The 26123-nt window shown below is 31.6% G+C and overlaps 1 protein-coding gene across 3 annotated transcripts in view; it reads left to right on the top strand.

Moving 5' to 3' along the window:
* LOC126882276 (uncharacterized) overlaps positions 1 to 25830 on the top strand; it is a 228426-nt gene extending 202596 nt beyond the window's left edge. The window contains exons 1-3 of one of the 3 annotated variants that reach the window (XM_050647116.1): positions 4191 to 4474; positions 14419 to 14553; positions 19982 to 25830. In XM_050647116.1, coding sequence (XP_050503073.1) covers positions 14426 to 14553; positions 19982 to 21443 — 1590 coding nt within the window. In that variant the 5' untranslated portion in view covers positions 4191 to 4474; positions 14419 to 14425 and the 3' untranslated portion in view covers positions 21444 to 25830. Of the gene's footprint in view, positions 1 to 4190; positions 4475 to 9719; positions 9964 to 14418; positions 14554 to 19981 lie in introns of those variants that run through there. The other 2 variants (XM_050647117.1, XM_050647118.1) reach the window with 2 other exon arrangements.
* The last annotated feature ends 293 nt before the right edge of the window (positions 25831 to 26123 follow it).

Raw genomic sequence — 26123 nt, 5'->3', positions numbered from 1 at the left:
TCTCCACACAATTCTATCTTGGGTCATATCAATGTTAATCCCCTTTACCAACATGTCCTGCCTTATCGTCTCCCCCCAGGTCTTCTTTGGTCTTCGTCTCCCTCTCCTACTCCTTCCAGGAATCTACACTTTAGTTATTCTTCGTATTGGGTGATTATCGACATTGAACATGACCAAACCATCTTAACCTATGCTCTCTCATTTTGGAATCAATTGGTGCCACACCTAGACTTCCCCTAATATACTCATTTCTAATTTTATTCTTCTTTGTCACTCCACTCACCCATCTAAGCATTCTCATTTCCGCCACATGCATTAGTTGTTCCTCTTTCTTTTTCACTGCCCAACATTCAGTTCCGTACATCATAGCCGGTATTATGGCTGTTTTATCGAATTTTCCCTTCAGCTTCATTGGAATTTTTTGTCACACAACAAACCACTCGCTTCTTTCCACTTCATCCATCCAGCCCTAATTCTACTGCATGCATCTCCATCTATTTCTCCATTACTCTGTAATACCGATCCTAGGTACTTAAAACTATTGCTTTTCACAATCATTTCACCATACAAAGATACCATTTTATTTGTAGTAACTCCATCTTTAAATGAATATTCCAAATACTCTGTTTTTGTCCTACTAAGTTTTAAACCCTTTTCCTCCAGAGCTTGTCTCCACTGTTCCAGTTTTTGTTCTTAGTTTCTTTCTCTATTTCCTATTAACACTACATCATCAGCATACATTAGGCACCATGGAATGCTACCCTGTAGTTTCGCTGTTATCTGGTCCAAAACTAATGAGAATAAATAAGGACTAAGCACCGAGCCTTGGTGCAGTCCTACTTTCACCTGAAATTTATCAGTCTCTCCCACACCTGTCCTAACACTAGTCATTGTCATTACGCATTACTCCCTCATACATATCTCTCACAATCTTTACATATTCGCCAGGGACTCCTTTCTTATTGAGTGCCCACCACAGAACCTCTCGGGGAACTATATCATATGCTTTCTCAAAATCAATGAATACCATATGAGCGTTGGTCTCTTTATTCCTGTATTTTTTCATCAGTTGCCTTACAATGATTATTTCATTCATAGGAGATTCTGACCAATAGAAAGCTACAGAAATAAAAATTAAACTGATAATTTTTGATAATGTCCGTCGTCAAGTATATTACGTCAGATGCCGTTGGTTGCTACGAAAAAATACATTCAGTGACATTAATGACAATTAATGTTTTAAAAATTATAAAAGTGATGACTTTCAACCGTCAAATATTTATAACAACTGTGTGTTTAATTGTAGTAATTTGTACTTACATAAATATATTACAATAAAATTTTGGTTTTGAACAGTTTTATTCATGAAATAATCGCAACAAATTGCACTCGATCTCTAAAATTAATATCGAATTTTTGCCCTCGTGACACTTGACATAATTTCACTCCCCTTCGGGTCGTGAAATTAAAACTGTCAAAGTGTCACTCGGGAAAAATTCAATAATTTTAGAGCTCTTGTGCAATTACTACTGAAAATTGCATCTGCCCTGTATAAAGCTAAATTGATTATCGGATATTTCGGTTTCTTCACGTATCCGTCTATCAATTACTCTCTCCCATATTTTCATGGTGTGGCTAAGTAGTTTTATAGCTCTGTAGTTTGTACATTGTTGTATGTCTCCCTTGTTTTTGTAGACATATTGCTTGTCCATTCGTCTGGCATTTCTCCAACTTCCATAATTCTATTATAAAAATATATAATATTTATCTCTTCTTCTTCTTCTTTATGTGCCGTGCTCGATTATCGAACGTTGGCTATCAAATTGGCTATAGTAATTTTGTTAACGGCAGCTCGGAAAAGGGATGCAGAGGATCTGCTATACCATTCTCTCAGGTTTTTAAGCCATGACGTTCTTCTTCGACCTGGCCCTCTTCTTCCGTCTACCTTGCCTTGTATTATTAAATGGAGTATATTATATCTCTCTGGGTGTCGCATAACATGGCCAAAATATTCAAGTTTTCGATTTTTAACTGTTCTGACGACTTCTGTGACTTTTCCCATCCGGTGCAAAACAATATTTATATAAAATTGTAATATGTGTATTATGTATGTATTTTATGTATATGTACTACAAATGATCACAATTTTTGGTGGCATATATCTATTGAGCAGATTTTTTCAATCTATATCTATCAAAAAAACACATACGTATATGCAAAACTGGAGTTGCTACAATTAGAATTGCAGCAGACAAGAAAAATTTTCAAGTTCAAAATGAAAGTAACAATAAATATGGTAGAAAATGCAAATATTAGTTTTATTTAAAAAAATATTGTGTTTATTAGATGAAATGTAGGCCGCACCAATATCCTGATAACATTTTTTGTGGCCCTTATATTAAAAGAAAATGTTACCGACCAATGGTCTATCTAGAGTAGTCTAGACTCTATGACTAACAGATAATATGTGAAAACTGAGACCTAGACGATAAAGTTACAAAAACGACTAGACAATGACTAATCTTCTCTGAAGGAAAAATATGAGAAAATATTTATTGCAGTTGAGCGAATAATAGGAACAACAACATTGCTCCAATTGGGGAGTTCAAGTTCACATACAAATAAAAATCATAACTCCATTGCAGTTCTTCGTCGCATTAGATGCAGTTCTCCTAAAAAAATGCTCGGGAGATGATTACAATGTTTGGTAGCAGATATCTATTGAGCAGATTTTTTTCAATCTTTAACTATCGAAGAATCAAATATTTTGCTCGATTAACCGATAAACACTTTTAAAGTGGAAGCAGACATATAAAAACGTTCAAGTTCAAAATTAAAATAACAATAAATATGGCAGGTTGAAAACGCAAAAATTAGTTCTATCTAAAAAAAGAGCGTGGCACTTGCAGAGTGCCGAAGAAGTGAATACTTCTAATATATTCGATTTTATTTATTTTATGCAATTTTATTTAATTCAATTAAATTTAATTTTATTTTATTTTATTGAATTTTGTTTAATTTTGCTTAATTTTATTTAATTTTAAATACTTTTTTTATTTTTATTTAATTTTATTTACTTATTTTATTTAATTTCGAATAATTTTATTTATTTTTATTGAATGTTATTTAATGTTAGATAATTTTATTTAATTTTAATTAAATTTAATCAACACCTATAGGGCTGAAACCACCCCGAACCCAGTGAGTAAGAGAAAATTCTGAATAAATAATAAATTTTACCAAAAAATGTGTCGCACTATATTTTCCCGAAAAACTGAAAAATCAACCTCTACCGAGTTGAAACGATCCCGAGGCCAGTCATGAATAGAAAATTCGGAATCTATATTTAGTTTTAGTATAAAATCACGTGCCGCACTGTTTTTTGAAAAATTAAACAAATCACCCCTATAGTCTTGAAACTACCCCAAAATCAGTCAATAATTTAAAATTCGGGATACATATCTGGAAATCACCCTGAAACGAGTCAAGCAATAGAAAATTCGGGATTTGTCTTTAAGTAGGTACTTAGTTTACTAAGAAAGTTAAAATAAATAAGTGTATAGATATGTATAGGTATGTATGTTACGGTATATCGCAAGATTACTATTACTAGATGCGTCTCGATTTTCGAATGACGCCAAATGCGATTTTAGTCCCTTTAAAATTCTATACCGAGCGATAAGAAGAATTTGCTTCAAAAATTGTGTTTATTAGATTAAAAATGTATACTGCACCAATATCCTGATAACATCTATAGCCCTTAATACATATAAGAAAATGTTGCCGACCCATGGTCTAGACTAGACCTAGACTAGACGTCTAAAGTAATCTAGCTAGACTAACAGATATCTGAAAACTGATATCTAAACGATAAAGATACAAAAATGACTAGACCATGACTAATCTCCTCTGAAGGAAAAAGATGAGAAAATATTTATTGCAACTGAGCGAATAATAGGAACGACAACTAACATTGCTCCAATTCCGGAGTTCAAGTTCACATACAAATACAAATCATAACTCCACCGCCGTCCTTCATCGCACTCGATGCATTTCTCCTAAAAAAAAACAAACATGCATCATCCACCCAGCCGAAAATCAAAGTTCCCTTGGATCATTTCATTAAACACAACGCTAGCTGCCGGCCTTTGTACCTGCCGCAAAGATAATAGCCCGACTATTATGTATTTTTTCACAGACGAGTTTCTGATTTGATTAGTTTCAAGCTTGTTGTCGAGGAGTGCGCATCGCAGTGCCAGCAGTGAGCGCAGTCTCGTACATCGCACGCTGAAGTGAAGTTAAAGTTTGTGGCGCTCGCAGTTTGAGTTTGAATTTTCGAAAAGACGTTCGAGTCTTCCCAGCAAAATTTCTTTTTGGTGTTATAAATGTGCTACTTTTTAAAATTAGTGTTGAACTTTTTGTTCGTGGACTTAATTGCCAGTAAACTCGAAGAATAATATTGACAAATTGATATGTAAGTTTTCAACTTTTTTATATTTTCAAATTGTTCCTACTAAAATTAATATTTAAACGAAGTTACTTTAGATAGCATAATGTGTAACAAAAAAAAGTTATCCAAAGTGTTCAACCATTTTCAAGCTTCCAATTTTCTTAAATTTTAAAAAAAACTTTTTTCGAGTTTTTCCACCAAATTAGTTTTTGGTGTCATCAGGGTGCTCACTACTTTTTGAAATTAGTGTTGAACTTTTGTTCGTGGATTTATCTTAATAACAATCTTAGTAACTTCGTCTATATTTTCCTGCATTAGGTATTAGATATGTTTTTCATCAAATACTTTGGATAATCTATTCTATAGTAACAAGTGTGCAATTGTCTTCTTTACAATTTTTTAAATATGAAGGGCTTAGCAGAAAAACGCATTAAATCCAAAAATGCAATTTTTGAGAATACGACAAAAACAAAGCTTTTATTGTTTTGCTTTTAAGCTAATATTTCAGCAACTACAATGCTGCTGATTTTATTTGTTTTGTAAATAAAACGAATTAACAATAGAATAGACTATAAAGTAATTTTATAATTTTAACAACAGATAACATAATTTTGATAAAAATGGACGTAACGCCTTTTGCTTTTAAGTCCCCCATATTAGATCAACGCAGTCTTTGAATATCATGTCTGATAATTTACTTCTTTGCAATCTTGTCCCTGGTATTTGAAGGAATTTTTGATGATCTAAATACTTTAAATTTAAATAGACCTTTGTCTGGGCAGTTAAATTCTCAGTAAGTTATCCGAATGTTATAACTCATTAGAAAGTTATCAATATTTTTAATTTGTCGTCTATTTTAATTGCTTTTTTTTTCGACATGTCCTAATTTTGTTAGATATTTTTAACATATTAACACAATAAATTGTTTAAAAAGTTTCCTTTGCATAATATACAAACTTAAAAAGTTGGCAAAAAATGAAAAATCAAAGCCAAGTTATTTTAAAAATTACGTTTTTTATTAATCTTGGAGTGAGCCAAAACCGCTGTACACTTTTTATTTGGAACGAACATACAAGCAATATTTATCGCTACATTCTTTGTTATTAACCTTGCCCTTGGCATTAATATTTTGTAATTTTTTCTTTTCTTCGGAATTCCAAATTCAAATATACCATTGTTCTCTTCACTAAGGCGTCTTTCATATTTATTGAGATATCCTGTTGACACATTTTTATCAGGTGTATTTTCCTATTATGATACAATTCCGTCCTCGAACTTTATGTTACGTTTGATGTTACGTTTATGTTCGCATTGTCATTGTATAATTGGCATCAAGTTATTGCAGAAAATCTAAAGCTTATTACAAAGTCATTTGTATTTGCATGGTGTGGTTAAGTTTCCGGCACAGGTAGAAATTAATAAATTTTAATCTATCGTCCCTTTAATTATTATACCTGCTATTCAGTATGTTTACGTCTCGGGACTTATGACGCCACTCAAATACAAGTTATTTCATTAAAATTAAGGTTTTCTACAATAACTTGATGGCAAGTATTACAATATTTGTGATAAAAAATTGGACGTCATTACTGCCTCAAAGTTTGCATAATTTTCCCCCATTGGGAACTTTTATACGATTCTCCCTAATTCACGACCCAAAGTCATACTAAAAGAATAGTGAAATCAGAAATACAATACCAACAATGACGTCGTTTCTGATATGACCTTATAAAAATAATGGATAAGTTGGTGCGAGTACATCTTGAAGACAAACCCATAAGGCTTCTACCATTATGAACATGGTTTTTTGATTATTGCATTTTTTGTGAAAACCTCCCCAAAAAAATCCAATCGGAGTGTGATCTCATATCTAATCTACTTTAACTCTCAATAACCTGATTCAAAGGATCATGTTGTTCTGAAACTATTTCCTTGTGGCATTATTGTAATCAACAATTTTAAATGGGAAATAAGCCACACTTTTACTAAAAAAATGATTTTATTAACGTTTCCACGCCCAAATCGTATTTTAATTATTACTAAAGGATCATTGTAGTTTAGTCATTATGTTCTTGGTATTGTTGGTGTAAATTACCTTTTGATCTTCCAATTTATAAGTTATTTCAAGAATTTCGTTATTTGGAACACTACATAATTCTTCAAACACTTCTGCCATGTTTTAGTTATATTGGTATGATTCCATCCTTTTCCATTTTATGATTATCACTGTTATTATCTAAAAACAATTCAATATTCTTTGAGCACTTCTGGGACATTTTAGCGCCATTAATACTGTTTTTTCAACAGACCTAGGATCTCTAGTGTTGTTCTTTCTATGAATTGTTCTCCGTTTATTAAGTAATCTTTAAGTTTTAATCTATTATGTCCAGACTTTATAGCGAATAGAGAGAATTCATTATCTATTCCAATTATTATTTCCTTGTCTTATTTTCTCGGTAAAAAAATATAGGTACAAGTTTTTTACATTCACCAATTATTAAAATAAATTAATATTGAGAACATAAAAATACCGTTATTACATACTTCTTTTACGAAAGAAAAAATAAAAGATAATGGAATTTGCCATTGTATGCACATTTGCTAGAACTAGTTGTCTTTCAACTCCACCTAATAAAAAAGCAAAAAGATCAAGGTCGGGATTACGAGATGGCTAGGTTACCAGTTACCAGTTCTAAGAATAGTTTGCTTTCAATCTTAATTTGTTGAGAATTTTTCCCGACAACCACAAAGCCTAGGTACTATTGGATTATAGTATTGAGAAATATTTTTTCAAAAAATTTTTGATAAAAATTTTGTTACTTTCTTGCTTAACGATTATTATGAAAAACAGGTTCAAAATATAGATATCCTTACTCCCAGAGATATACTAATTATGTTCAAAAAACTTACCTATCTTGTAGAAAACGTATAATAAAGATGGTATTATCTGAAACAAAGGACATAAGGTTATCGTGGTTTTTTCCAATCGTATTTGTAATAATCGTATGATTTTTTGTGACCGATAATTGGTGTATATTTCGACTAATTATCGTATGTCTAATGTTATTCTATTTATAACGTAATCATTATATCTACTGGGGGTAGAAACTTGCTATAAATACGATTTCTTATCAGTTTTTTGCTAGTTGCAGAAAGTATTTAAAATCATTCGACGGTGACGATGCATTTTATTATCAATGTGCTTTCACAAGATCTTAACCATTTTCATTTTTGATGCATATGGTTCTACACCTTATTTTTATCTTTTTGAAAGATTTTCAGATAGTTTTCGCCTTTTGTTATGGGGGTGGTTGTATTTAGTTTTGCATTGATAATTTCCAACGTTTATCTTGGTCCTACCATTTAATTTTCATTCAAGCTGAAGAAAAACGTGAATATCGGTACGCAGGGACGCGCCGTTCATATGGGTAAGGTCGTGCGGCGCACGACGGCGCCAAGGCGTTAAAGGCGCCCTTTGAGTCGGCAAAGTTAAAGAAATATCCAATTCAAAACTAAATATTTTTTTAAGCTTAAAAAACAAAAAATAAACATAAAAAAACAAAAAATTTTCTACTTATACCAATGGTGAAATTTTATTACCCACCATAATGACCGGCACCGGTCGTGAAATAATGCTGTTTTAACTACCTACTTACTTGTCTTCTCTATTGCTTACAATATTCTATCGAGAAAAACTGCCTTGGACGTAGATGCGAAATTCAAAAATGCAGAAACCTTACGGCCACGAAGAATAAAAAACAATTTTCCTATGAAAGTGAAGATCAGCCAATTGAAAACCGATAATTAAAATTCAAAGTCAACTGTTTTTTGGAATGCTAGATATTACTCTTTTATCTGTAAAGGAGAGGTTTGAGCTGTTATCCTCCCATGCCAATGTTTTCAAATTATTGTGGAATACTGAGGATTTCGACAACTATTCTGATGAAGATCAATTTAATTTTTATAAAAAACTTGAAGAAGCGAAGAAACTGACAAAAATCGAAACGAGAGAGACATAGACGGAACGAAACTTTTCACCGAACTACAATTGCTACAAATTTGCAACGGAAAGGTAACATCTGTAGTAAAAACACTTAATTACATTACAAAAAATAACTTAGCCCACTCATTCTCACTATTGCGTTACGTATATTATTAACTATACCGATTTCTGTAGCTTCAGCAGGGTGATCATTTTCTAAACTAAAACGAATTAAGAATTACCTACTTAAGGGCATAGGCGCAAAATGTCGCCTGTCAAAATGTTCAATGTGTTTTAAATGTATTAATTTTTTTCGAATCCGTAGAAAGCTAATAAATATTTTTGAAAAATTTAAACGCAGAATGAAAGATTACATTATTACTGAGGGCTGAAAGTCCCTGAAAATTTCTGTAATGTTTATTTTAATAAATTACAGTAGTAAAAATATAAGAGAAAATTTAGTGTGATTTTTAATTGCAAATATTTTATTCAAAAGAAACTTTTTTTTCTTCTAATGGACTTTCGGCCCTCATAATACTTATTATGAGGGTTCGAAAAACATGAATACATTTAAAACTCATTGAAAATTTTGACAGGCGACATTTTGCACCTTTCCCCTTAATAAGATCTAGATTGGGTCAGGAGCGGATAGAAAGCGGCTATTATTTCTATAGAATCGTGAGTTTTTAAAGGACTCGAATATTCAAAATCTAATTAATGAATTTGCCAAAGGTTAAGCAAGATAAATTCAATTTCTACAAGAAATTTCCATTGGTTTTCATCATACTAAGTGTATTTGTTAAAAAAAAATCGCAATCTAATATGTTTTATATGATCTTCAGTTTTTTAATAATTTTAAGTAATGTTTTGTAATCTTAACATAGTTTTTATTCTGTTCTGTTTTATTGTGCAATATAGTGTTTACTATACTTATTATTTTTTATAAGTGTAGGTACTGTGTACTTATTGTTTCCTTAAAAAAATCTAGGTAGATGTAGAAGAAATTTCATAGTTTTCCACCTTGAAATGATTGAAGGAGTGATTGATTATAGTATTTCTACCCTGATAATTTTGGTAAACGCGCTTATCAATATTTCGCACGACGGCGCCGAAGTTACTTCGCGCGTCCCTGTCGGTACGAAAATGTTTCGTAGTCTGTCATAAGATGACGCACTGCGCAGACTCCTGAGCACTGCGCAATGAGCAAACGTGTAGTTGGTATGGGCTGGTATGAGTATGAATGACTATCGCCTAGCTAGGCCTAGAAGTCTTTTGAAACGTTATGTCTTAGTATTCAGACGCGTGTCCGACCATAGACAGATTGCGCATGAGCCGATGTATTCACTTCATATAAAAACAATATCTCGTGCTGCAGCAGCTAGTTCTGATGATGATAGATCGATTGTAGAAACGTTCCAAAATATTTTGTCTAAAGTTGTTGAAGTGTTGAGATTAGCAATGGATTTCAGTTATTATAGTATTTTGTTTTGTGATAGTGTGTAATACCGAAGTGATTGTTAGGGAGTTTTAAGTAAGTTACTGAAGTTTATTTAAATTGTGTTTTTCCTTTGGTCGTTCTTCCTTAATAATTTCTGCCGTCTATGTTGCTTTCATTTAAAAGTTTAGTACTACTTTAGATTATTGGATGGATAGTACCTACCTATACAAACCATTCTTCTTTTCAAATGTCATTATGTTAATGCCTTTTCTTACTTCTTTTCCTCATATTTTTTATACTCTGTCGATAATGTTATTCAAGAACTTTTATGTCATTTAGGTTGGGCAACATTTTGATAGTAAACCTCAATATTTTTTTCATTACCAACAAAGAAAAACTTAAAAAAGTTTGAAGAATACAGTACTATCTGCCTAATGCATCACTTTGTACTTAGTTCTATTGCTATAAGTAATAAGTACATAACTGAATCTATAGTATTATGAAGACACGGAAGAGATTTCATTTCAAAAATGCTTGTCAAACTCAGGTTTTAACTGTTTTTCATGTAGGTTATCCCATCTACAATATATGTACATACTAGAAACAAACAGCAAAAATAAAAAAGAACTAAGGTACTATTCGATTAGTATTGAAAGAGGAGCATGACAGGGTTGCTTTCTATCTCTCCTTACGGTAAGAAAATAATTAAAACATTGACAATGAACATAAACACCTCCACTTCTATAGTTACTTGACTTTTGCATAATTTTGGTAAGCGGTAAACGAACCAATAAACATAGAAGATGTTTAAGAAGATTATTTAATTAGGATGTAAAGTGGTCCTTATAACTTACAACTTTTCAACAATAGAGGATTGTCCAATTGGCTTAGTTCCAGCGCCATAAAAAAAAGTCACACACACAACAATAGAGGATTTATAAGAGGGGATTATTTTGATTACTTTATTATCATTTTCAAGAGTCCGTTGGGATAATGAAGACACTATTTCTGTGAACGTTGTATACCTGAGATGCAGTCTTAATGAAGTTGGGACCACTCACTAAAGGTAAAAGTACACGGAACAAGACCGCCCATGGAAAATATATAATAGTGCAATGGAAAGCGAACAGGGTTAGCATCCGTTGTTACTGTGTAATTAATAAAAATTTAGTTTTTGATAAAATCGGTCGGACCCAGAATAAGGACTATATACTACCATTTTTATTAAGTTAGTTAATATTCATAAAATGATAAAAATCTTAACACAACGTAGTTAGACCATTACATAAGTAGTAAAATTACCACGGCACTGTAGCTCTCTGATACTGATCGTATCAGCTCTCTAGCTCAGTCGAAAAGGGGACGCCTTAGCACCTGCATGTTAAATCTCTTTGAACTGTGTCATTTTATCTACAATTCATCGGACAATGATCCACCCTCTTCAGGGCAATAAAAATATAGAAAAGAGGCAATAAGTCAGGGTTTGGTAGTAGCTTAAGGATTGTAAATAACAAATTTTGAGAGAATTTTCTCTATTTCACGCTGCGTTGAATCTACACTCGGGTGCAAAAAAATCGATCCACTGAAAATTTGGTCATTTTTGATGTCTCGAATTTCCTAAACCTGTTTTCCGATTTAAGTGATTTTTTACCATGTTACAGCCTTATTCATTAACAATATCGCTGTAATAATATTGTTACTAGACAGGTTAACTGTAATTGTATACCGGGTGTACGAATCAAACTGTGTTTTTTTCTCAAAGTTCGCATCACCCTGTGGACTATTCTAGTGTTTATAAAATACTGAAATTAAAAACCAACTATAGCCTCAGGTTTTCTTAACATTCTGTTTTTAGATTTATTCGCTTATATTTCATAATAAAAAAAGTTAGTACTTTAACAACTGGCCATGTTCGTCATCAGTACAGGGTGTCTCGAAATAAGTGCGGCAAACTTTAAGGGTAATTTTACACATGAAAATAATGACAGTTTGCTTTATAATCATATGTCCGCAAACGCTTCGTTTCCGAGATACGGGATGTTCAATTTTTTTACAAACTGACGATTTATTTATTGCTTTAAAACCAGTTTAGATATGCAAATCAAATTTGGTGGGTTTTAAGACGTAGTTATTGCACATTTTTTGACATACAATTAAGAATTTAATATTCACCATTAGCGCGCAAACGGGTATTATGACCGATCATATTGCCCGTATACATACACGCCAATGGTGAATATCAAATTCTTAATTGTATGTCAAAAAATGTGCAATAACTACGTCTTAAACCCACCAAATTTGATTTGTATATCTCAACTGGTTATAAAGCAATAAATAAATCGTCAGTTTGTAAAAAAAATGAACATCCCGTATCACGAAAACAAAGCGTTTGACATATGATTATAAAGCAGACTGTCATTATTTTCATGTCTAAAATTACCCCTTAAAGTTTGCCGTACTTATTTCGAAACACCCTGTACTGATGACGAACATGGCCAGTTGTTAAAGTACCTAAATTTTTTATTATCCGACATAAGCGAATGAAACCAAAAATAGAATGTTAAGAAAACCTGAGGCTATAGTTGGGTTTTAATTTTAGTATTTTATAAATGCTAGAATGGTCCACAATGTGATGTGAACTTTGAGAAAAAAACACAGTTTCATTCGTACACCCGGTAAACAATTACAGTTTACCTTTCTAGCAACAATATTATTACAGCGATATTGTTAATGAATAAGGCTATAACATATGGTACAAAAATTACTTAAATCGGACAACAGGTTTAGGAAATTCGAGACATCAAAAATGACCAAATTTTCAGTGGATCGATTTTTTTGCACCTGAGTGTATTTCACCTTGCGTTGAATCCCGTCTTCAGTTTTTATCTTTATCTGTTACATTTTTCTATTTGACTCAGAATGTCGCTCCACGCTCCGTCGGAGTTCTTCTTTAGTTATCTTAAAAAACGAAAACTTAATGGTGAAAAAGGTGTTAAAATACCTGTAATTAAACAAAATTATCTCACAACTCCGGGCAAATATCATAAATGATTCACAAGATTACAAGAAAGTCAGTGTTGTCATAAAGAGGGAAAACGGTATATTACTGCAAAGAATGTCAATTTGTTTTTAATTATAAAGACCTCCAGTGAATGTGAATAACCACATCCAACTGTCTTGAATTTACCGATTGACCAATAGACGGAAAACCCCAAGATCCAATTCTCTTCTAGAAATCGTTATCAGAATCACGTGTATAATGTGTAGATAGTAGATATACCAAATCCAGAATTTCTAGTTTCGTTATTGTGTAATTAGATTTTTTGACCACAACGTAGATATCTATATTTACTTATCTCTTTAGTTATTTACCTAATATTCATAAATACTACTACCGTTGATTGATGAATATACCCTATATATTCATCAATCAATACTACTACTAAAAAATCTTCTTAATAAAGAAAAAATACTAAAATATTGAGTTTCCAATTTTGAAAAATTTAGAATTTCTTAATATTTCTTTGGTTTTTTTTGCCTTCTAGATTCACATTTAAAACACTATTTAATGATTTTTTCGTTCATTTGCATTTGCATCATTTATTGTATTTGTACCTATACTGAAGCGTAAATATTAAGCCCCACTGAGGAGGCCTGGAGAGACCGAAACGTATAAGTTTTTGGATGATTGATAATGTCTGAACCGAAATAAAACAAGCTGTCTTTCATTTTTCTTTTTAATCTTATTTTGAGTATACGGATAATAATAATAATATCTTATGGCATTTTTGCCGGGGAGATCCTTTCGGATTGTTCCGGCGCCATTTACATCTTTAACCCTGTTTCAAGTAACTAGTGTCGATGTACACTAGCTCAGGGGGACCGACGGCTTAACGTGCTCTCCGAGGCACGGTGAGACGGCTCGTATCATTTTTAGAAATAAAAAATTGTTTGTCTTTGGCAGGGCTCGAACCCACGTGCACTGGCGTATGAGGCCAGCGATTATGCCGTTAAGCTACGGCCGCTCAATGAGTATACGGAATCAACTTTCGTTGGAATTTGTCCTAGACGAATAGACGAAATGTGACCGCATATTCTAGAGTTTCTCTTTTATTCGTAGTCTCCTTGCCTTACAAATTGTAAAAGGCAACGATTAGGGATGTTCACAGAAATTGGTTCTACGAGAGTTTTCAGATTTATTGTTTACATCTAAGACTTCTAAAATCAGTATCTTCACTATTATGGCTCTATTTATAAATTGCATAACTGTATCCTGTCCTTTATTCTATTTTTCTCCTTATTTTTCTTTAAAATCAGTATCTTCACTATTATGGCTCTATTTATAAATTGCATAACTGTATCCTGTCCTTTATTCTATTTTTCTCCTTATTTTTCTTTTCCTTGTTTTCTTCTTTTTAATTTTTTTTTTCTGTTTAGAGTAATTGTTTCGGGAAATGATATCGACTCTTTAGCAACTAACATATATACCTACTATACATATACTAATCATCCTTATATGAAATTAATCGAGTGATTCTTTTGTTACAGGCAATAAATGGATTCCGATTACCACTGGCTCATAACAATTGGGCTTGTAACCTCCTCCGTCATTGCCGTTACAGCGAACTTCTTTCTTCTTTTCATATTTTGCCGTAGAAGGGGCCTCCGGACTGTTCCTAATAGGTAATTATACCTCTCTTATTAATATAGAACTGTAGCCTGATCGTAAGTAAAATAAAAAGGAAGTTTTCAAAATGTGAGTACAATGTATTAAAGTAAATAATTATAACAGCAACGGTAAGCAATGTGGAGAATATGTAACAATGTATAAATCTGATTTTAAGATTTAATATATCTCTATTAATGAGCATTTTCTTGAGTTTATACAAGGCGGTTCTGGCTTTCTTATTTCTTTTTTGTAACGTTGGCATTCCAATAAGTGATACTGTGAACCCTGTCTAACTGTATTCCATATGGTCTTATGTTCATTGGTCGTGACTCCGTTTTGTCGACAACCATAGAAGTATTAAGTTTTAGACCATATTCAACCCATGTTTCGGTTACCCTGTTTATAGGTATTTCCAACTCTTTTCATTGGAAGCAAACAGTACCGTGTCGTGTGCGTATCTGAGATTGTTGACATTGATTCCGTTGACTTTAATGCCTGTATATCTTCATCTAAGGCTTTTTTGAGAATAAATTCGGAGTTGACATTAAAAAGTAGAGGTGATAAAATACACCCTTGCTTCACTTCACTTTGTATTTCCATTCCTTCAGAATGAAGAAAGCATAAAAAAAATGATAAAAATTGAAAAAGGAACAATCAAATTCGTATTATACTCATAATTTTTTAAAATTATCTGCGAATTGGGCTAATTAGTAAATTCTGGAAACTGTTGACTAGAATATTTACTTGGAACATTAAAGAAATGTATAAATACCTACATGAATAGTTTAGTGATAGCAATGTGATAGCAAAAGGGAATGTACCGAGAAACAAAGGGATGAGATAATACAAAAATAATTTAATACAGCGAGCAAAGAAAGATTAGATTTTACGCCTTCGTGGTTTAATGCTGAGAAAAATGGTTAATGTCCAATTTAACATAGGAGCGCGGAATAAATATTGTTTTGTGTAATAATGCACATAAATTACATAACGCATAAATAACAATGGAAATGTTTGAGACATAAATATCTTAATTTTGCGACCTTTTCTCTATCTATGTTAAATAACATATTTTTTCAAATTTATTCATTTAGAACATTGGGAAATCCCTTTTCTATAAATAAGTTAAAAACGACTATTTTATGCACATAAAAATAGTTAAAATTGTTTCACATGCTTTGTCCATCTAAATTGTTTTAATTACTCTACGGTAATTATAGACAATTTGAAATTTATTAGATTGTTATGTTACCGCTGTTTTTATTTGCTTACCATCAAGACCACATTCAATCACGCTACAATTCTCCTTATCAATTTTTTTTAACTTATTATGGTGTTCCCAAAAGTAATTTAATAAATGTACCTACTTATGTGGTATAAAAATTGACGTAAATTGGTTTTGAGGAAATGTTACCAATTTGTTTAAAACAACTGGAATTGATTATGGCTCATTAAAATGGTATAAGTATGTAAATTAGAATGATTTTGGCATGCTCTACAACACAGGAAGTTATAGAAAATATGTTTCCTTGTAATAAAATGGCACCTTTTATCAATAAAATTGACTTTTTAGAATTATTTATAACAATGAAAAGTACATAGAGAGTAGAACATCATCGAATACGTTTCTTGTTTAGGTAGATTTTACAGATTTTTTGATTTACTGCATCTCTAGATTTAACCAGAAAACTTCTTGCTAACAAATCTATAAAAAGTCACGCGAAAGAAATGTGAGCGTATCAATTCAACGTTGATTATCGATAATTATAACAGTGCTCCTGATAGCGTGGGTTCTATCGCTAACATCCAATCACCGAGGAAATAAAATCAGGAAGGAAATTAAACATTTTTATTATTTAACATTGACTAACCTAGGCTAAAATTTAACACTTATCTATCGGCTGGTCTTTTGAGTGGAGATTATGTGGCCGCTTCCAGGTAACGGGCCTCTTGGCAGAGCATTCCGGTTGTCCAACTTGTTGTCATAACTATGTGATAACTAGAGAGCGGAATATATGCAAAGTGCATATAGATGCATATATTGCATATTTTCAGACAACAAACACAACATTGCATATTTAAGGTAAACACGATTTATTTTGCATATTTTAAAAATAAATTATATAAAAGTTTAAAATTTTCCTCTCTTAGTTGGAATTTTATAACTTCGATATGAACGAGCTCGTTATTTATCTATCTATCGCTCATCTGGACTTTCCCATTACTACCTGAATTTAACAATTATGGGTGTTCCCAGAAAAATATTATTTTATTAGCGTAGCAAGTCGTACCTAACTGCTTTTAAGGGTCTAATAATTATTTTGTCAGTTTCCAGCCAACATTTGTTTAAAGTAAACGTTGTATCGTATTTAGTGTTTTTGAAGTGATTGGTATATATTAAATTTAAATATGTCTACCATTCAAAAAAGTGCTTGGATAAAGTGTTTTCCCGAGTTAAAGCTAAGTGGAGACAAAGTATTTTGCAAGGCCTGTTCCAAAATCGTAAGTTAAATTCATTTTCACATTTCATTTTTTAAATGAGGAACTGACAAACAAAAGCATCATGTCCCACAAAAGAAATTTTTCTGGAAAGAGTGTTATTCGGTTGTTATTCGACAAATTCGCTTTTACTTCTATAAAGACGGACATAGAGAGAAGCATCAAAATACAAAAATCCATCAAATTGTAGACAATTCCGCTTTTGTTCTTCAGCTTAAGTAACGTACTTTGTTCTTTAAGTAACCTACAAATTGCTAAAGAACTTATGTTCATAAAAGTTAATTTTAGTTTTTTACCAGATCTAATAAAGTCATTAGAACAAAGGAATTTACAATTAAGTGATTCGGTTAATCTTGTTAACACTTTTTCTGCTCATTGGCAAAAAATTCCCGGAAATACAGGGATTACAATTAGAAATAAATTAAAAAATGTTTTAGAAAAAAATTAGGACTTCGATTGTTTGAGGAAAGTTGTACGTATTTTTGAAGGCAACTTTTCGAAGATCTTACGACTTAATATATTGTTTTATTTTTGAGTATTTTTAATATGCATTTGCATATTTAGACAAATTTAGAAAAAATACCTGCATATTTGTAGTAAAAGTAATGCATATATATGCGCATATTTTGGTAATGTTGTGTTGCATATATTCCGCTCTCTAGTGATAACAAATCTTTCTTCTAACTTTGTGTAGTGACATAGGATTTTAGCTTTTGTCAAGTTCTTATCCTGGTTTAGATCTTCACCTCCAGAATATGGCTTTCGGTGGTTAGTACCTCCCGGTTCTTCTTCATTCTTCTGAGTACCTCCTCATTTGTAACTCGGTCAGTCCACGAGATTTTAAGAATTCTCCGATATAGTCACATCTCAAATGCTTTCAATTTGCTACAAATATCTACGTTCAAGGTCCACGATTCAACACCATAAAATAGGACGGACAAGACGTAGTATCGTAGCATTCTCATTTTAATACCAAGAGAGATTTTGGATCCTGAAGAAGGCCCCCATCCAGATATAGGTGAATCAAGCTTTTCAGATGTGCGCTCTTATTTTTTGGCTGTTGGTCCATTCTTCATTTATTATGGTGCCGAGATACTTGTTGTGCGTGCCCCTTTCTACAGGTTTGGTTGACGTAGCGTTAACCTTTTATCTACCTACAGGAAAAGCTTTTTCCTTGTGAATTTTTAACCTTTTATCTTTTTCTTGCTAGTGATCATAAGCTTTGTTTTCTATAAGTTTATATTGAGTCCATATTATTGACTGTACTTTGTTCATAAGGACTTGTAGGTCTTCTAGGTTGTCTGCAAATGCTATGGTGTCATTTGGTTGTCCAAGTATTCCTACATGTAATACACAGAAACATCTGTAAATGAGAAAAAATAGAGAAAGAGCCTTAGGTGTAATGTCTTGTATCACGTTGTATTAGTTGTAGTTCGGCCAATGATAGCGACCTTTACATTGTTTAAAAAAATCTTCATGACAAATCTCCAAACATTATTAATTTTTAACGGATGTATACACAATACTCACGTTTTAGTTATTACTCAATTTGACCACATACATTATAATTACCCCATAAACATTGCCCATAAATCTCAGCCAACCAATTCCCACCGAATAACAGCATTTATATGCACCAACATTCAAATACTCGGTTCAGAGTCAGAGTCAACCAACTTTGTTTACACATGAAGGGGTCAAAGAATTGACGACTGTCCTCTTATTTACAAAAAAGTCAACTGATTTCAATATTTTAACAAGCAAATTAATGCAGGGCGTTTGTTCGTATTTGTTAAGTATGAAAAGTGATGTTAAAAATAAAATAATAAAGTGATTCATAGTGTGTGCGTTGATCTGTTGAACTATTTGAACTGTTGTTTGTTTAGTGCACTTCCAAAAGTTAGAATATTCGTCATTCCTATATTTTCCCTTATAATTTGGACTGAATTTCTACAATTTATCTTTATACATGTTTTATACATAATTTACATATCTTTACGTTTTAACCAGACAAATGTGAATGGTTTATTATCTCACATTTAATTTATATAATCAAACCACAATCCTTTGTATGATCTGTTCTGTGTCCTATGCAACTTTGGGCTACATTCTGTAGATCATATTATAATCTTTTTTTGTATTATATGCTCTCCTAACCATATGAAGGTGCGTCGCGCCTTTTTGAAGATAATTCCATAAAATCGATAGTTTTTAAAAGGAAGTTTTTGAAAAGTGATTTTCTACCGCCAATTCTCTGGCTCTTTTAAAGTCTTCTACTTTGTATAATATGTGTTTGAATTGTTAATAAGAATGAGAAAAGTAAAGTTAAATTATTAAAATAATTTTTTGTCTTACCAAGTAACAAAACAAAATCATTTTGTTTAATTTGTATTGTGACAACGATTTCCAAAGTGGAAATCGAAACGTGAAAATGCCACGAGAAAATAGCTTCCGAACAACATTTTTATGTCTTCTAATGACGAAAATGACATACTAAACATAACATTACTTTTAAAATATACTGTAAAATATACTTTTCATTAAAAATCAAGTCCATTTTAATTTTATGACGCTCCGTATGTATTAAACATTTTTCTTTGTTAAACTCCGTTCACCACGTTCTAATGTAATGTTCGCTATAATGAATACTTAACCAATTAATTATTCATTGTATATGTAAACCTATAGCATATGAATGTTAATATTGGCAGTAGTATCATTATTTTTACCGTTCGATCTCAAAGAAATGTATTTAAAACAATGGTCGATACACGTGCTGAAGACATTTGAGTGATAAATTAATAACAAAGCAATTAGTACAAAGAGTTTTTTGGGTAAATAATGTGCACACATACAGCAAGAAAAGGATATAAAAATTTTTAATTTCCTATAATATTAAGAAATTCTTGTCCACAAGTTCTAATGGATCTCTCTTTGTTTCAGGTTCATTATCAACTTATTAGTAACTAACCTGCTGTCCAGCATTCTGCTCATTCCTTTGCTGCTGGTGGACCAAGAGACATATTCGTCAATCCAGCCGCAAAATGTCAACAAAACCTACAGGGAATTTGACAAAGTCATCATTACGGAGGAGTTCAAGAGTGATCCGACTTCAGACACGATTGAGCTCGTCAGTGCGACTGATATTGTTTCCGAGAAAGTGCTACCGATGGACAACAGTGGAACCAACGCGTTGTGCTACTTCGCGCAGAGTACCACGAGTTTCATCTGCACTGCTTCTATCTTCAGTATTCTCCTCATCGGCATCAACCAGTACTTCGGTGTCATACACTCATTGAGGTATCACTTCTACATCAATAGATGCCGGTCCAGTATCTTCATCGGCATCAGTTGGTTTGTGGCTCTATTTTGTGCCATTTTGAGCTCTCTAACGTACAGTGATAGCAGTGTGTGGCACTTTTGCAAAAACAGACCTCAGCCTAGTGACAGTGTGCGAATTTTGAACACTTTCTACGCTTTTACTTATTTTTTTCTTGTGATATTAGCCCCTTTTGTCGCCATATGTATAATTTACGTGTGCATTTACACAGCTGCACACCAGAACAGTGAACGGATGCGAAGATCTGCTTCTGCTCCTCTAAATCCGCAGATCGACTGCACTATTCCAGTTCAAGTGAAAGAATCTAGTCAAGATAGACTTAAAGAACTATTGCCAAAAGTGCACTCAGCTCCAAACTTTTCCACGTTAGATAACGAAAAAGGTTTCATTGTGGAGGAAGTGAAGGACAAGAAAGTCAGTAGGACGCCCAGTGATCGTAGTTCTAGTAGCTTCATCAGTAATTTAAAACATAAGATTTCAAACGCTTCTGTGTTTAGATATAGAGAAGAAACTAGAGCTGCCAAAATAAGTATCATTGTAATATTTCTCGTCTTAGTATGTTATGTTCCTTATGGTATAACTCTTGTTCTGTGTTCCAAATGTATAGAGGTCAATACCAATCAGATATTTAACTATTTATCTTTGATCCTTCTAGTATTTTCTAATATCATTTCTCCCTTTTTGTTCGGTTACAGAAATAAACGAGTAAAAAGGGAGATTTGTAAGATGTTTAATCTCTCAAAGCAAAATCAAAATTTAGATATAGTAGATAGACCTAGAAGACAGTCAACTGTTAAGAACTACAGTTTCGAGTATATTCCAGAGACTCTAGAAAATGACAAAAATGATAATATTAGTTCAGAAAACAACCGTGTGATACCAGAAGTAGTCGTAACTTGTAAACCCGAGAATGAACGCAAAAGCATTCTTAAAAGAGTATGTAATACTTCCAATTGGCCCAGTTACAAGAAGTGTAATTTTATCACTGTGCCGGACAGTTGTATAAGCGGAGAGGCTCGAGGTTCATTTTCTAGTGCTAGCACACAAATGTCTACGGAAGAATAATGTTTTCTCGATTAGAATAGAATGACTTCTTACCGCACAAAAAACTTTATAACAGAGTAACAGTATAAAAACAGACTCATTTGCATAAATGTCAATGACAACAAATTAACTTCATTTTTATTATTAGAAAAGTCATTACCAAGTAACGGTCACAGAGATATTTTTAGATATTTACAGAAGTATTTCTCTTCTATTTTCTAAACGAATAATTACCATTATTAAACTTTGCATTTCGATTCCTGAGTGTCATTAGAGTACATTGAAATTAACATAAAAATTTGTTTTAAATATTGGGGATTCTCTTGAAGCCGAGATCCGATGGAGTGTGGCGTGGCAATTTTCACCCGTTTACGTCCGCAAAAAGAAGTAGATAATAGTGAAAAGAAAAAAGAACACAGTTGACGCCCCGCGTTTCTTTTAAATTAATAAATATTTCCTTTTTGATAAATTCCATGGAACTTATCCACTCGAGTATCGAGGCTACACCACCAGTGTTGGCGGTAGAAACTTTAGTAAGTTGGTTAATTCATTCCATGATAAAAATTCCAACATAACGTCGAAGTAAAATTGCCACGGCTCTGACCGTACCGGTCCCTAACCGAGTTAGAAGGGTCTGTATCAGCTTCTGACTTCCTTTGGGCCGTCTTCATTGACCGACAAACGATGGGATACTTCGCGCCGATTCAGGCCGGCCATAAGAGGGTTCGGTCCTAGTTCAAGGATAAATTTTAAGGGAAATAAAACGCTATTTCACGTTGTGTTGATTCCCGCCTTTTATCTTTTTATGTTACAAATATTTTCTATTTCTCTAGATGAATAGTTTTCTGATAGGATTGAATTACGTTTGCATTCATATTATACAATGACTGTGCGTTGATTTCATATCCAGATTGATGACAAACAATATCAAATCCCATGTGTACATACTTACAATGTAATTAAAGAGTGTCACATAAAACTGTAATATCATCTTCATTTCTACGAAAACATTAATTACAATCAATGTTTAAAACAGACATAATCGAAATAATTCTAATTATCTAAAAAATATATCATTGCAGTAATTGTTAGCAGAATAATTTATGTAATCAGAATACTCCGTTTGTATTTTCAAGATTTTAGGATCAACAGACTTTCAAAAGAATTAAAAATTTAATTTTTAAAATAATAAAAGTTTTGCATGTAAACCAAGCAAACATAAAGATACATAAAGCTTTAAATAATAATTTTTTTCTACAAACGTTAAGAATGCAATTTTTAGCACTCCATAGGAGCCTTAAGGGGCTATTCTAGTGTAAAAGTATGAAATTCATATACTTTTTTGGGAATTTCTAGAATATAAAGTACTGTCCCAATTGTTTTGAAAATTTGCAAGAACATTTATCATAAAAAGATGTACATGTAAAACAATTGACATAAAAAAATATTCAAAATTAAACGATTTATGTGTCATCTACTGGCAAATAAAAATTGAAAATGAAAACTGGCAAATGAAAATAAAAACATGTTCCCACTGCTGCAGTGATTGGGACTAATAGAGATTCTAAAACATAAAAAATAAAATAAACATAAAATTTCAAAGTTATTATTGAAATATAAGCTATTTTCTGTATCATCAACTAGGGGTTTTTAATCGGTTCAAAAAAGTAAATTTGGCGGTTTTTAAAACTGAAAATGTTTTAGCTAATTTAAAAAAAAATTTCAACCTTTCGTCATTTTTCCAAATTTTAATATTTTTTAAAAATCCTAGTTGATGATATAGGAAGTAACTTATACTTCAATAATCACTTTGAAATTTTATGTTTCAGGATCTCTATTAGTACCAATCACTGCAGCAGTGGGAACATGTTTTTATTTTCACGGTGCCAGTTGATGGCGCATAGCATAAATCGTTTAATTTTCAATATTTTTTTATGAAAATTGTTTTACATGTGCTTCTTTTCATATTAAATGCTCAAGCAAATTTTTAAAATAATTGGCACAGTACTTTTTATTTTAGTAATTCCCAAAATAAGTATATGAATTTCGTACTTTTACACTAGGATAGCCCCTTAAAAATGTCACTGGGTTCTTTAAAAAATTTAAGGCACTGCAGTTAAAAGAGAAAATTTCAAATTTTGAAAGCAAACTTGAAATTTCAAAATACTTATGTTTAATTTATTAACATTAATATTAATAGTACAATTTGCGCAATTAAAGAATTTGCGTTTGTAGAAAAAACGTGTTAAAATGCAATTTTTAGCACTCCACATGAGCCTTAAAAATGTCACTTTAAAGCACTGGGTGCTTTAAAATTTTTAAGGCAATGTCGTTAAAAGTAAAATGTCAAATTTTGAAAGCAAACGTCAAAATATTGATATTTCATTTACATATTAACATTAATATTAATAAAAAAAACCAATACAGAAGTAAAAACTTCGAGATGTATTCTGATATAAAATCGTTTATTTAAAAACTATAAAATGTCATCGATTGCAGAACGTTTTCGTTCCAAACAGAACATCTTCAGTGCATCCTGCCGAGTATTTTGAAACTAGCACACCGTAAATAGTGTTAACATCATCATATATGGTTTACATAATGTAATATGTTAAAATGTTATGACTACAAGTCGATGTTAATGGATAAAGTGGAACACATGCTAAAAGGGTGCCATGGTTCCCTGCTCGAAGATACTAGGTACTTGCCAATTCAATGGGCACAGACATTGAATTGGCAAGTACCTAGTATCTTCGAGCAGGGAACCATGGCACCCTTTTAGCATGTGTTCCACTTTATCCATTAACATCGACTTGTAGTCATAACATTTTAACATATTACATTATGTAAACCATATATGATGATGTTAACACTATTTACGGTGTGCTAGTTTCAAAATACTCGGCAGGATGCACTGAAGATGTTCTGTTTGGAACGAAAACGTTCTGCAATCGATGACATTTTATAGTTTTTAAATAAACGATTTTATACCAGAATACATCTCGAAGTTTTTACTTCTGTATTGGTTTTTTAAACTATGGTATACAGCCAACTATTGGGATTTTCCCATTGATTTTTTATTAATATTAATAGTACAATTTGCTCAATTAAAGAATTTACGTTTGTAGAAAAAATATTGCATGATATACGTGTTAAAAGTATCTACATTTTTAAGGCACTTATGTGAATTGCAGAATTCGCTTCGCTCATTCTGCAAACCTTCACATGCGTGCCTTAAAATTGTACTTTTAACACATATCATAAATAACTATTCTGAATAAAGTAACTAATATTTTTGAAAATAGTAAATATTTCGAGTAATGATATTTGAATTTTCAACAAAAACGACCATAGACATATTATCTATGAAAATGACTAGTAAATTAGATAGAAGAGTCAATTTACATCGGTTAAAGGGGAGTAAATAAGTTATACAAATATATATAAACATTTCATTTTTGTAATTATAAAAGCAATGTATTTCTACTAACCTTTTTAACGTTAGTTGTTAATAACTTCTTTTCAAACTATGCTCAAATTTTGAAACATCGTATTTATTTTATATATTTAAATTTACTATCAAAATGACATTTATATTTTATTAGTTTGACTTTGATGGTTAGGACAAACAATAATTTATTGAATTATTATTTTAATATAACATAATTTGTTATATTAAATGTTATAAAGTCTAAATAATAAAATTCTTATTTAGTCCTTTATTAAATTTTAAAAATATTATTTTAATATAATATACGTATATAATTTGTTTAAAATATAAATAATTAATAAATAATAAAATTATCCCGAAGTTATTTTGGCAAACAACGTTTTCTCTTTTATAAAATTACATACTTTTCTTGTCTTTTTAAGGACAATATAAAAGATTTTTTTAACCCACGGTGAAGGGTATATCCTCTCAAATTTCTACAAATTCCCAGCATTAATATAAATTTGAGAAGGTTTGTTGACACGTATTTGAATGTATTTTTTGATATAATGGGCAGCTATTAACTCGATGAGTCTTTTTTAATATATTGGTATTCTACGTTTTTGGTGTAGTAAGAAGTAAAAATTGACTGACTACTATTAATAAAATCATTTTTGTCGACTTTTCTGAGATTTGTTAAAAAATTTACGATGAGTCTTGTATTTTTTATTAAGTAACAGTTTTTTTGCAACTGTTGTATTTTTGTTAGACTGAAAATTTCCCATTAAGTTATTATAAATGAGTATTTTATATTAAAAGACGTTAGTGAAATCACATTGATTACTGATTAGTTAATATGGTTACCTTTTTGACTATATTTTTTAAAGACATTGTATATATCTATGTGGATTTTATTTATTGAATGTATTGTATAAGATTTACAGCTTTAATGACAAAATAAATGATGTTTTTAAATTATTCTTGAGTTTTTTTAATCCACGTTGACTTAGTGCTTTATGGTGGGAATTCTAAATCGTTTTATGGTACATTCTAGAAAAATATTGTTATTGCAGTAAATATTTAAAGGCCATAGAACTTACAGATAAAGAAGAATAATACTAGATGTGTTGTCTTACCGGATTTGGGTTATTATTGCGTGATATTTCGTCACAGAAATGACGAAACAGATCTCGCTAGTAGTAAAAGCCAAAGCAGAACAATTTTAAACGCATTCAATCAGCATGATAAGACAATACTTTAAGGATAAACAA

Source organism: Diabrotica virgifera, chromosome 3, assembly GCF_917563875.1.
Source record: "Diabrotica virgifera virgifera chromosome 3, PGI_DIABVI_V3a".
Classification (NCBI taxonomy): domain Eukaryota; kingdom Metazoa; phylum Arthropoda; class Insecta; order Coleoptera; family Chrysomelidae; genus Diabrotica; species Diabrotica virgifera.
Note: the sequence above shows the minus strand (reverse complement) of the source record. Positions and strands in the feature narration are given on the sequence as shown.